General features: G+C 31.9%; 1 protein-coding gene and 1 long non-coding RNA gene across 2 annotated transcripts; one reads left to right on the top strand and one right to left on the bottom strand.

Annotated features, from left to right (window-relative positions):
- Positions 1-40: 40 nt before the first annotated feature.
- LOC149904418 (isovaleryl-CoA dehydrogenase, mitochondrial) lies at positions 41-14,418 on the bottom strand. Its single transcript, XM_090107199.1, has 9 exons — positions 14,268-14,418; positions 2,588-2,714; positions 2,232-2,310; positions 1,977-2,082; positions 1,709-1,870; positions 1,415-1,570; positions 939-1,130; positions 536-704; positions 41-223 (listed from the first exon to the last, which is right to left on the bottom strand). The coding sequence occupies exons 1-9, from the start codon at positions 14,385-14,387 to the stop codon at positions 90-92; spliced, it is 1,245 nt and encodes a 414-aa protein (XP_089963325.1). The 5' UTR covers positions 14,388-14,418; the 3' UTR covers positions 41-89.
- On the top strand, positions 3,135-5,168 carry LOC149904419 (uncharacterized). The gene is made up of 2 exons (XR_016457266.1): positions 3,135-3,358; positions 3,457-5,168. It is a non-coding gene; the product is annotated as an uncharacterized LOC149904419 (long non-coding RNA).
- Positions 14,419-14,613: the final 195 nt, after the last annotated feature.

Raw genomic sequence — 14,613 nt, 5'->3', positions numbered from 1 at the left:
ACAAATGAATAAGGAGAAAGTTTAAAGAAGAATAAACAAGTGGTATGTAAAAATATATTAATTTATTTTATATACCTACATTTCTCGTATTATTTATATTCATTATTCAGAGCCCTTCCAATAAGCATTCTTCTGATTTCTGATGTGCCAGCGCCAATTTCATATAGTTTTGCATCTCTGAGTATTCTGCCAGTTGGGTAGTCATTGATGTAACCATTTCCACCTAAAAACAATATTACTTTGAATATTTTCCTTGAATTTTTTTTACTAGAAAAAATATATCAGAATATATTTTCAAATATGTTTATACAAATTTTTTCCATAATATTAGTTCCACTGTTTGAAAAGGTCGACATATTATGATTTTAAATTTGACTTGTAAGAAATTATTTATTCACTATAAGAAATAGAACAGTTATAACATGTTTATTTACTTACTAAAAAACATAAAAAAACTGAACCTTTCTATCTATCAGTTTCACAAAATTGACACAGATGTTTAAGCTATACTTACTAATATGAAATATCCACATACCTAAAATTTGAATAGCATCCAAAGCCATTTGTGTAGCCTTCTCTGCACTATACAGGATCACACCAGCACAATCCTTACTGTTGACATGTCCCTCATCACAGGCTTTAGCCACGTTATACAAGTAGCAACGAGTTGCACTTAACGTTGTGTACATGTCTGCCATTTTTCCCTGTAATAGTGATTATATAGGAAAAATTAATTACTTTCTTTTTGTGTTGAACTTGGGTAATATTGAATTTATTTCACTTGAATAATATTTATTTCATTGCTCATTTCATATATCTGAAATATTTTTATTACTTACTTTTACAATTATTTCATCCTTTTTTATAAATATCAGAAAAATCACAGAACTTTTAATGTATCTTCCTAATCTGAAACAAAATGATGTACAAAACCTTACCTGTAATAATTGAAATTCGCCTATATTCTTCCCGAATTGTTTCCTAGTGTGTGCATAATGGAATGCAGTGTCAATCGCAGCCTGCATCAGTCCCACTGGACCAGCCGCTAGGACCAACCTCTCTAGATCCAACCCAGACATTAGGACATATACACCTTTGTTCAATTCACCTAATATATTTGATGCAGGCACCTGAAAAATAAATACATTAATGGATATTCGAAAATTTATATCTCAATCGCTCTCCCTCAAGTTCCCTTGAATGTCACATTGAAGAAAAAATATTTAGGTGTATAAAGCATTGAGTTGCTAGTAGTAATAGTAGCTCAATGGTGTAAAGCAATTTTTTAATGCCATCGTTATGGTTATTTTTTAACAATTTGTAGGCAAAATTTTTGGCCTGCTTAGCCTGTCGGCATTTTTCAAGTTTTTGTAAAATCTAACAACCACAAAAAACATTGTTATTTTTCACTCACCTTGCAGTCTTCAAACACTAATTCACCAGTGTTGGAACCTCTCATACCCAATTTATCCAGCTTTTGTGCTGTGGAAAAACCAGGCAAGTCCTTTTCAATTATGAAAGCTGTTATTCCATGTTGCGGTTTACTGTTTAAATCTGTCTTTGCGTATACCTGAAAAATACAACTTGTTTATTTTTTTAAACATTTACGAAAAGACTTGTAATAGCTGACTATATTTATTTGTATAAAATGATTTCATTTATTCACTTCAAAATATGGATTCTAAAAATAGCTTGTAGTCTTACATACCACTAATACATCAGCATCAGGTCCGTTTGTAATCCAGAATTTGTTTCCGTTTAAGACATAATAGTCTCCCTTCTTTTCTGCCCTCAATTTCATAGATACTACGTCGCTGCCTGAACCAGGTTCGGACATAGCTAAGGCACCCATATGCTCTCCGGAACATAACTGCAATAACAATATTTCGTCAATTTCTTCTAAAAAATTTCAACTATCTCTGGAAATTGTCCTATTTATTTGAAATAAATAAAATTAGAGTAAAAAGAGACCTTACTTTTGGTAAATATTTGCTCTTTTGCTCATGACTTCCGTTTCTATTTATTTGATTCACGCAAAGATTCGAATGTGCTCCATACGATAAGGCAATACCTCCGCTTGCTCTGAAAAATAAAATACATAATAAAGCTTATTAAACAGTGGAATTAAAATTAATATGCTGTAACAACTTTTTTTTATAGATACATCGAAAAGTACTTTCAAATCGTTCATTTGGATAATATTATTTATGGAAAAAATCATTGTAGGTTACCTTGAAAGCTCTTCCATGATGACGCAGTGGTCGGAGTACTTTCCTCCAGTGCCTCCATAGTCAGGACTTGCGGTTATTCCTTGAAAAAGTATTTAAAATATATTAACTCAGGTCTTAAGAGTTTCATTCTCACAGATTTTCGGTTTATTTCTGGACCATTAGTGAACACTATTTGGTTGAAAATCTTTGAACATTGGCATCTATGTACATACTTGCAATAATGACGTTACTTTTAAAATATTAGTTTCAAGTATTTATGAATTTCTAAATAAACCCCCACACCTTCCAATATGATAACGAAACCTTCGCATTTAGCGACTTTTAGCCAGAAAAACGGAATTATTTATTTTACTTACCAAGCAGACCAAGATTTCCAAGCTTTTTCCAAAATTCTCTTAGTTCTTTAAAATTATTTTCCTTGTCTATTTCAGCTGCTTTCGGCGCCAATTCTTTTTGTGCAAAGTCAAATACTGATTGCCTCAGCTGTAATGAAATGTTTTTATTGAAACATAATATTATAGCGAATGTACCTAGTGCATTAGATTTTAGAAAAATATAGAAAATGTAAGGATGTCTCCCCACAGTGTGTACTATCACAGACTAATAATAATATACTACGTATACAACAGACGGTGCACTCCATACAAAAAAAGTTGCACTATGAATTTACGCAATTAAAGCGCCAGTGGGGAAATAACGTACTACGTGTTCGATTATATCTCTTAGTCTTTTGCTTTTAACACACTAGATGGCACGTTAAACACTGACTTGATGTTCTTTTCCTTCCAGAGCCACTAGATGGCACTAATGTAAATATATGTACACGTACCTTTTATTTTCTAAGTTTTATTTTCAAGTCATTGGCGTCAAGTGTCAACTGTCAACTGTCAACATAATATTTTGTACCTACTCGGATTTTTAATTAAACAAAGCTGACTCACAGAGTACCTACATTATTATGACTGGTATTTAGTTCAGTTTATTTACGAGATTCTGTCAAAACCAAAACGAGAAGCTTTGTTTGTTTTCGTTTTTAATTGTTGAAAAATAAGTGCTAAGTAAATATGATTGATGGAGGTTATGTAGAATCTACAGGCAGAAAAACGGCAGAAAATAAGCTTTATATGGTAAACTGATATTTTCTCTGAACATAAATTTTTACAAACATGATTTTTAATGATTGGTTTATGGATTTGTAACCCAATATAAGATTGTTTTATTACAGACTTATTGCTTACGTTCGCAATAACAAATTTGTTCAAGAGAGGAGAAGAATTAATCCATCCCAAATGTAAATACGATTCTCCACAAAAACATTGTAGACACAAGAAAGGGATTTCTACATTTGCTACTAAGAAGGATATGGGATCATGAAGGATTTCATCTGTTTTAATACCAGTAAAATGGAATGAGCGCCGTGGCCGTGACTGTGTTTGGTACATAAAGAATGACAAACATTCAACTTAAAATTATTATGAGTGCATTACGGGCAAACACACAATAAGTTGTCCTTTGACTAAGATGTACTTAATTTTAAGGAACACTAAAATGGATGGCTAGAATAGGTATAATCGCATACATAGTATTTATTTCTAGTCTGTTGTATAAATAATCAAAGACTACAAAATATATAGTGAACTATGTCTTTAATATTAATTCTACAGTTTACAGTGTAGTGTGTAAGTAATCTATTGTATGTGTGCGTCTAGAATATATAGTCCTGTTGTTCTACAGTTTAAGCAGTTCAATACAAGCTTACAGTCGAGTCAAGTGTTTCATTAACCACCAACCATTGCATGGCAACCCTGCCAGTTTTGTAAATTGTAGTCTACCTAACCTGACTGTTGGTTTTGATTTGTATCACACAAAGAATACTATACCAAATTTCAAGAAATAAGAATTAAATATTTGATTAACTTTTACTAATATACAGGAGCTTATACCTACATCAAACAAGACCAAAGCAGGGCTTTGGAGAAAGTGTGTATGGACAAAGACCACAATACATATGGTGCGGACAACTGCATGAAAAGCATGCAGTAAGGGACATTAAATAAATAAATAAATAAAACACATTTATTGTCAAGATCACAACACGAGATACATTTATAAACGAAGGAAAAACAAAAAGAAATAAAAAGAAAAATAATTAAATAAAAATAATCTTATTCCTAAGAACTGTAATGTGGCAGTGAGTGACCTGACAAATGGAGCCAACTCAGTATATGATGGCAAGGTGATTAATACCTCACCACCACTGATTTTCAGTGACCCCAAGTGACTGTTGGAGTTTCAGTCTAGAATTGTATATAATGATAATTTAACATGAGTATATTATGTGAAAGATATATTTCTATTAATATAATATGATAAATACTAATAAATAAATACATCAGTTAAAACATGATATACATATATATATGTATAGGTAGATATAATATCAGTATGTAATTATGTATATACTTAATGTAAATAAATAAAATGAAATTATGTATATGTTACCGGAAATGTATGAAATCAAGGAATTGTATACAAATCCTAGTGGTCTAAGATCCGAATATAAGTCGAAATGCAACGGCGTGATAATAGAATGAGACCAATTTTATAATAAATTAAGTGTATTAAAAATGGTTTGACTGGAAAAATCCTGGACAGGATATTTTTTATTGATTATAAAAAAAAAAATTTTCATTTTTTATTAATTGCAGTTTCGAGATAATAAAACAAACGTTATTTGAAGACTTATTTACGAATGGGTCTCAAACTAATAGGAAATGTGTACAATGCCGATGCCACTTAGGAAATGTATAAAATATTGTTTAATAAACTATTTAATGCATACATATCCTAGTAAATGTATAATCTTCCTTGGAATTATATATAATTCCAATATCGTATTAGGAAATGTATATAAAGTAAATGATTTCTGTAATAAAACACGTTGTTATTTTTTTTTATTATAGCACTTATTGAGACAATCGGGTAACAGTCTTACCGTAAAATAATAATAATATGTTCATATTATCTTACTAATTAACATTTCTTAAATCAACTTATATTCAATCAAATCAAATTTTCATTTATTTAAGGGTGCTACTGCCTACTACCGATTTTTAACAAAAAACGCTATTTTACGGTACCATTTTAACTCAAAGCAATTACACGTGAGAACAAAGTAATATCTTAATTTAAAGATAATATATTCAGATTTACGATCATCTTATAAAAATTGTACGACGTCATACAAAATTGTCGCTGAAATACGATTTTACCAGCACAATGATCGCATAAAATGCAAAAAAATGGGGTCTAAAACGGTACAATTTTAAGAAAATTAAAAGCCTAATCTATCTTCTTACCTATAAATTATTGAGGGATGAGGAGGATGAGGGAGGGAGGGAAGTCCTTTATAGATTCTGATAATTTTTTTGTATCTAAATCAAAATTTTATTTCAATTATTAGCTAAATTAAAAATACTTGTTGATTTCTTCATACATTTTGCTCTCGCGGGTCGTCAGACCGCGCTCAGAAGCGCTCTTGGAAGGACGGGTGTATCGCTCCTTGTCCCAAAAATAAAACGAATTAGAAAAAGATTATTGTGCGTGCACTGTCGTTTTCGTGATTTGAAATATTTGATACTTTTCAGATGCTCTTTTTTATGGGTTGTTGAATAGATTGGTGGGGTAAAACAATTCAAGATGGCGTCGACGAAAATTTGACTTTTTTTCGTGATGGGTGTCATTTTCGTAGTTTTTGGGGTAGCTTTAACGAATATGAGGTCAAAACTGAAATCCAAGATGGCGCCGACGAAAAATTTGACTTTTTTTCGTGATGGGTGTCATTTTCATGGTTTTTGGGGTAGCTATTAACGAATATGAGGTCAAAACTCTAATCCAAGATGGCGCCGACAAAACTTTTACATCTTTTCATCATAGGTGTCATTTTCATGGTTTTTGGGGTAGCTATTAACGAATATGAGGTCAAAACTATAATCCAAGATGGCGCTGACGAAAAATTTTACATCTTTTCATCATGGGTGTCATTTTCATGGTTTTTGGGGTAGCTATTAACGAATATGAGGTCAAAACTATAATCCAAGATGGCGCTGACGAAAATTTGACTTTTTTCGTGATGGGTGTCATTTTCATGGTTTTTGGGATAGCTATTAACGAATATGAGGTCAAAACTAAAATCCAAGATGGTCGTCAAATTTCAAGATCGCGTCATGGTAATACTGTCGCGTTATGGAGCAAGGCGGCGATTTTGGTAGCTATGAATCTGACACGTTTTCTCGGCACACACGTTCTTTTTTTTATTATCTTCGTTTAAATGTTTTAGATAAACTTTATTTTAAAAAAAGTTTAGCGAATATATTTAAAGTTAATAATATCTGTCAGAATATAAACACAGATGATGGTTGCCACAGAGATGCGTTTTATATTACATTTCTAAATTCTAATATTTAGAATTTAGAAATGTAATATAAAACACAACACACAATTTTAAAGAACATTGAAATGCATATGCATTTCAATGTTCTTTGTTTTTTTTAAGACTTTCTACAAAACTGTAGTTGTTAACGTTTTAGTTATTTTATTTAAGTTTACTTTAAAGGAGTAAGAAAAATATACCTAATTATCGACGGTTACATTGGGGATTTGGTATTACCTACATAGCTGTCTCAAAAACCTTGATAATGACACCCATGCCGAAAAGATGTAAGAGTTTCGTCGACACCATCTTGGATTTTAGCTTTGACCACATATTGGTAAATAGCTACCACAAAAACCATGAAAATGACACCCATGATGAAAAGATGTAAAATTTTCGTCCGCGCCATCTTGGATTTTAGTTTTGACCTCATATTGGTTAATAGCTACCCCAAAATCCATTAAAATGACACCCGTGTCGAAAAGATGTAAAATTTTCGTCGGCGCAATCTTGGATTTTAGTTTTGACCTCATATTGGTTAATAGATACCCCAATAACCATGAAAATGACACCCATGACGAAAATATGTAAAATTTTCGTCCGCGCCATTTTGGATTTTAGTTTTGACCTCATATTGGTTAATAGCTACCCCAAAAACCATGAAAATGACACCCATGACGAAATGATGTCAAATTTTCGTCGGCGCAATTTTGGATTTGACCTCATATTGTTTAATAGCTACTCCAACTCCTTGAAAATGACACCCATGACGAAAAGATTTCAAATTTTCGTCGGCGCCATCTTGGATTTTAGTTTTGACCTCATATTGGTTAATAGCTACCCCAAAAACCACCCACATTTGCAAATGTGTTTGCTACTTAGGAAAAGTTCAGATTTAAAGGTATAGATAATGTGACGAATTTAATTTATTTAATTCCGACTGTTTCTCGGAATAACATACCTACATTTACTAAGAATTGCATACAATGCCGGGTTTAATATATTGCCGGTAACATAATATTATGTATGATAATAATTCTTAAAAAAGTATTTTATACATTTCTTAAAAAGCTTCGATATTGTATACAATAATACAATTCATATTCAAATTGTTGTAAAATAGTCCCACTTTTTTAAGTTGGTTGAATACACTAAAATACTTATAAGGATCGTACCTACTAATAAAAGTAACAAAATGAATTTTTTAAAGTTCCCAGTAATCTTCTGGAATCAATTTCAATAAAAATATAAAAAAAAAAACAAGTATGAAGATGGTCTATAAAATGGATTGCGCTATGTTTACGTGAGCGTGATGTCCCGCGAACCACGTTGCGACGTTAAATATACCTAAATTTGAGTAACGCAGATTTGTGACAGCGTCCTTAAGGTAATCAGTCCCCTCGTCCTGCTGTCCCCGTGTACATGTCGCAGTTGGATTGTATAATCCGCCGTATTACAAACGGCCGGCATTTTGTAATATGCCGAAATTCGTCTTTTTCAAACATTCTACAAAAAGACGGTCGCGAGCCGACGGAGCCCCACTTCGTGGGGCTCCTATTTCTGTATAGTTCTAAAAAACACGAACCTAACCTAACCCACCCCCTTATCCAAACCAAAAAATTCTGATTACGAATTTTCGGCATATTACAAAATGCCGGCCGTTTGTAATTCGGCGGATTATACAATCCGATTGCGACATACATACCCCTCGTCCCGCGTACCTTCCAATATCTTAGATGTTTTACATTTCCGACTGTTAGTTAGGAAATGTATGGATTTCCTAGGAAATGTGTACTATAAAATAATTTATTTCACACATTTCCATGCGATTTTAGGAATTACATACATTTCCTGGGAATTTCATACAATGACGGATTACATACATTTCCGTTAACATATACTTACAATGTTTATAATTATAATGATAAATAGGCAGAAAATAACGGTCTATATAATGTTATGTTATATTATAACCAGTAAATAAAATAAATATTTAATTGTAAACTGTAATTCGATACAAATGCAGGGTTAGAACAGGATTTTAAAATATGTCTCCGGTATTGGAAACGAAAATTATTAATATTTGTCAAACTGGTTAAATGGTGGTGGAATGTTGTTCCAACACTTATGGCTCTTTCAATTTATGCGTTTCGTATCGGACCGCTAGTCGCTACAGTGCCGAAGCTGTGCGTTTGTCGTACGGCGCACGGCCGGTCGTTTGTTTTCATACAAAATGCACGGTGCGGCAACAGCGCGGCGTCCGTACCGCGAACGCTCGACAGCAGGACGGCAATCTACAGATCACCCCACAGATCACCCATATTTGGCAATCTCGCTTCACCTAATGGCCTTGTCTGTTCAAGCCGAAATGAATTAATTACCTACTGCAAAAATTAAATAATTTAGATTACCTGAAAAAGACAAGGAAAATAAACTTTAAACAAGTGTTCGACCGATTATTACCAAGTAGGTAAATAAATTAATGACAAGACAAGGTAATTAATGCTAAATAATTTCCTAAAGAAAACATTTTTTTCAAAATTTTCACATAGTAGGTACTAGTACCTAACTAGACTCAAAAGTTTATGATAAGTCAATGAATGATAAATAGAATATGTTTAAGTAAAATGAAGTAGTTTATTATACAATAAATTAATCTTATAAATTACCAACTTTCATTCTACGGCTTCAACCGTGTGCCTTATTCAATCCCTGTTCCTACACCTTGAATCCAACTAATATTTATGCAACAAAATTGAGATGTCCTTTTTCAACGTAGGTATGTACCGTGTATGTATATCGAAATTTCCGTCAAAATCGGTTCAGACGCGTGCGGGAATACCTATTTTCTCGTGGTCCCACTATTTTCTATTTTGTCCTATGACGGAGTAACTTTCGTATTTATCTACAAAACAGAAATGATTTGATTGTTTGTTTGTTTGTATTGGATAGGATCCGAAACTACTGGATTGATTTGAAAAATTATTTCACCATTCGAAGCAAAAATTATACCTACCTGATGAACATAGGCTACTTTTTATAACGGGAAAATACTTCATTCTTATGGGAATCGATGTCGAAATATTTAATTTTAGGCGCATAAAGAAAAAAAACGCAAAGGATCATTCAAAACCTTTTCTACGGTTTAAATCTCAAAACTTTTTGGTTAATACTTCATATAAAGGTAATCTGATAGGATTATTTAGAAAATAAAACAAGATGACGTAGGTAGGTATTTAACTTTAGTTTCGATTTATTATCATTATGATGATTTCTTGATATTCTTAACGACGCGGTTGGCGCAGAGGTAAAGTAACTGCCTACTGAGCTGACGGTCCCGGGTTCGATCCCCGGTCAGGGCAAATATTTGTGTGATGAACTTGATTATTTGTTTTTGGGTCTGGGTGTTATCTATATATGTATTTATAAAATATTAAATTATATTTATCATCGTCTATACTCTGTCCATTATATTATTTGCTTTTTGACAGCTTCACGCCTATGAAGGATTGTATTGTCTATGTTAAAATGTCATACAAATAATTATCGTTCTTCATGGACAGGTCCCGCCCACTTAGTGATGTCTACACAGAATTATTCAATGATGGGTCGATAGATTATAATAATCGATAGAAATACTCTGTAAAATATATCCGATGCAGAATAACTCTTCTATTATGTTATATAATTTAAACGTAAAGACAACCAAATTGTAAGATAGAAACCAATAAATAATAAAATATTAGTTTAGTTTAGTTTTAACATACAATGCATAGATATGTGGTCTTATTATTACATATCTTATTAGTACGTTTACGTTGTAATTATTATTTACGTACCTGATTCGATTTATGATAATATTTTTAATTTATAATTGAAATGGTATCACAATCGATAATCTTTTGAACATCACTTCTGGTATCACCCGTCGAGCTGTCAAAAAGTCAAGTCAATTCTTATAGTCTTAGGGCGTATTCAGAAAGAAAGCTTGAAACTTATAAGCGCTTATCGGCGCTTATAAGCGCTGGTAACCCGCGCAGGAAAATATATGAACATGCGCTTATAAGCGCTGATCGGCGCCGACAAGTTTGTTGAAACTTGTTGGAACTTGTCGGCGCCGATCAGCGCTTATAAGCGCATGTTCATATATTTTCCTGCGCGGGTTACCAGGGCTTATAAGCGCCGATAAGCGCTTATAAGCGCTTATAAGTTTCAAGCTTTCTTTCTGAATACGCCCTTAGATTATACATCTAAGCTTATAGTGGACAGACTATAGTACCCACAACATAAGCCTTAATTGAGATTACTGTGGGACTAGGTCGATTTGTGAAATATTGTCCTTTAATATTTATTTATAATTTATATACTTATAATTAAATGTGACTAGAAATAATATACTTACTACGGTTTAAGTATAGGTTGTATTATTATTATTATTTTGTAATGAGATCTTGCAATCAAATATTCACACAATCTCGCAAGTTTTCCGACAATTCATTTTTCGTATGAAAACGATCAATACACTATACTCTGTCCATTATATTATTATTTGCTTTTTGACAGCTTCACGCCTATGTAGGATTGTATTGTCTATGTTAAAATGTCATACAAATAATTATCTTACTTCATGGACAGGTCCCGCCCACTTAGTGATGCCTACACAGAATTATTCAATAATGGGTCGATAGATTAGAATAATCGATACAAATACTCTGTAAAATATATCCGATACAGAAAAACTCTTCTATTATGTTATATAATTTAAACGTAAAGACAACCGAATTGTAAGATAGAAACCAATAAATAATAAAATATGTGGTTAGTTTAGTTTTAACATACAATGCATAGATATGTGGTCTTATTATTACATATCTTATTAGTACGTTTACGTTGTAATTATTATTTACGTACCTGATTCGATTTATGATAATATTTTAAATTTATAATTGAAATGGTATCACAATCGATAATCTTTTGAACATCACTTCTGGTACAGTGCGACACAAAAGAGATGAAAATAAATGAGGGCGCCACCGTCGCTCATATAGCAACACTGATACTGCGACGCAAGCGATCTTGATACTATAGAATAAAAATCTAAAAATCTATATAATATTATCTAAAATAAATACCGCGATTTAAACCGTTATAATTGTTTCATTGTAGCAATAGTATAAATTTAAGACAAAAATACATTAGTATTTTAATTGACCTACCTAGGTCAAATTTTACTTAAATGTATTTGGAATTAGTTATTTTATAAAAATCGGTCAAGTGTTTAGACTGCAGAGGCGCACATAGAATCAAACATACAAACAAACAAGCATACATGCAGCTCAAACACATTACCCTCTTTCTGGGTCCGTCGCGTCGGGTAGAAAAAAAACAAGGCGATTTGAAAACTACATATTTTTATTTTTTTTTGTAGATAAATTTTGTACATTAATATAATTCATCAAAATCTAAATATTCTACTCCTTCAAAGGACTGATCATCACTCTGTTTCGAAGTACTGGCAAGAGGGTACGGGGCATCTTCAGTATCATCATTTGGTTCTTCAGCACTATAACAGCTATCTGAGTCATCTTCACTGCTCTCATCACCAACGTGAATAATAAATTTCTCTATGTCTTCGTACAGGGTTTTGATGGTCTACCTCTCCTATGTTTGGCTGGCGTTGAAAATTTGCCTTCATTTCTACTCCCTTCCTCTACTATCCTGCGTACTGTGCTTTCAGAAACCCCTATAACAAAAGAATTAAGATGAATAAAATCAAATAGTACACTTAACATATTTTTATAGTAGCTTAAAACTAAAACTTCCTTTATTTTATTATTATTTTTTTTTAATGTAGGAGGCCAGCGTCCCTGCGCTTCTCTAGTAAGTAGGTAGTTAGTAAGCTAAATCTAAAATGTGATTTTTTTTCTTATGGTTTGATTGATTAATAGATAGCTGTATGAAAACAGTTATCACTATACTATGTAGTAAAATCTAAACTAGGTACTTTATTTGAGGCTGGTTGGATTGGATATAACTTCTTGACTCAAATTGTGCTGGTCGCACTATAAAAACTAGTTTTTGTTTACATACTAATAACCTCAAATTAAATTGCGAAAACGTAATAATCGCCATACATACATACATTAAACACTCGTCACTAATTGAATATTCTATTTTACGTAGTACTGAGCAAAAATAAATGGAATCTCACCGGTATATTCTGCAGTACGTTTGTAAACGTTTTCCAAATCAGTCAATAACTTTCCAGCTTGAAATTCGGACAAACACCGAATAAAAACTTTATACACGACATCACGGACACCGCTACGTTTAACCTTTTTCATGATGTCTCCTTTTTTATTTAAATTTCTAGTTCTAAATAACAATTTTATCTCAATAATTCTCCACTTCACGAAAAAAACAACAAATTTTTATTCAACTTGACAGCTACATTGGCAATTCAGGGTTGCCAGGTAATGAAAAACGAATTAGTTCCAAAATAATTAATTTCATCTCTTTTATGTCGTACTATATCACCATTCACCCGTCGAGCTGTCAAAAAGCAATTCTTATAGTGGAAGTGGACAGACTATAGGTACCTACCTAATATAAGCCGCTACAGGAACGCAGTTAGTAATAATTAATAACGGCTTTAACCCATTTACAATATTTTTTATAGGTACTGCAAAGGCAATGAGGTTATGTATTAAAAACGTAGTACACAATATATATTATTATAAGTCTGTGGTCTGTGATATTATTATTAGTCTGTGTTAAAAACGTGAAAAGTAACGTAAAAACGTCTTAGTGCCATCTAGTATTCGTTTAGCATCGCCAAATCGGAGGAGAATAACTTGTTTATAGTAGTTTCATGAGATGGCGTTGTTTTGAATATAAACTTTTCTGTAAAATTAGTTAAAATCGAGTGAAAATTAAATTAAATAGGTAGGTTCCATTTACAAAAGTATGTAAAAAATTATAAAAAGCAATGAAATTGCAATTAAATCTAATTTTGTTTCTTGCTGGTTAAAATGATACACTTAGCGGCATCTATTGGTAGACGGATGGCATTAATCGTCTTTTGTATGTAGTGAACCAGACATGGTACTATGTATAATGTAGATAAACGGCTGATTTTATTTCAATTTATTTTGTAACTAAGGTAGTTTAGTATCGTGGAAACACGATAGCAAGATGGTATGTAGTTACTTTCACGTGATTTTTTTCACATTCGACTAAACATGTACCTACCTAATATTATTTAATATTTTATTTACCTAGTATTTTTAAATATGTATGAGCAATTATAAGAAACACATAAAACAATGTATATTTGTGCTCGATATACCTACATTTGTAAAACAATATACGAGTTTAACCAACCAGTAAAATTATCATTTACATTTTAACCTTGACCAAACTGACACCAGATTAAATTAAAAATACTATTACATATTTAATCAACTTAGTTACTTGAAAAGTTAAATTTTATTCAATAATTATTTTATACAAGTGTGCTATAATAATAAATCATTGTTTTTAATAGTTATCAAAAACAATACTCAAATTATTACAAGTACAAAAAAATAAATAAATATTTTTACCTGTTGTTGTTCACTGCTCAATCCAAATATATGTTCATCTATGGGATAGTACGACATACATCTTACGTTTGGTTTCGCATTTTTAGCGAGTAATTTCCTGACACACAACCGTAAAGACATGTTACCGGTTTTATACTGATGTAATATACATTTATATCGCAAATAAGCAAAAACATTTAAGGAATTATGAGCCTTATTACGTCAATACAAAGTTGATTGTTGAACTGATTATTATGCATACTGATAAGGGTCAACATACGCTGATAGCGACTTTGTTGTTTGAATTTGATAATAATTGTTTGTGTTAGAATTTGAGTATTTGTTTCGTGCCTAAACCTAACATCAT

The sequence above is a fragment of the Colias eurytheme genome, chromosome 11, assembly GCF_061535395.1.
Source record: "Colias eurytheme isolate Ceu_HAF_F1 chromosome 11, ilColEury1 Martin Lab GWU primary, whole genome shotgun sequence".
Lineage (NCBI taxonomy): Eukaryota > Metazoa > Arthropoda > Insecta > Lepidoptera > Pieridae > Colias > Colias eurytheme.
Note: the sequence above shows the minus strand (reverse complement) of the source record. Positions and strands in the feature narration are given on the sequence as shown.

Bases quoted from the DNA above. Each gene is read 5' to 3' on its own strand.
- LOC149904418 (XM_090107199.1), bottom strand. From the start codon at position 14,387: ATGTCTTTACGGTTGTGTGTCAGGAAATTACTCGCTAAAAATGCGAAA. The intron at 2,083-2,231 runs GTAACCTACAAT...TTTATTTTTCAG, and splicing joins ATCATGGAAGAGCTTTCAAG to AGCAAGCGGAGGTATTGCCT. The intron at 1,871-1,976 runs GTAAGGTCTCTT...TTGTTATTGCAG, and splicing joins AGAGCAAATATTTACCAAAA to TTATGTTCCGGAGAGCATAT.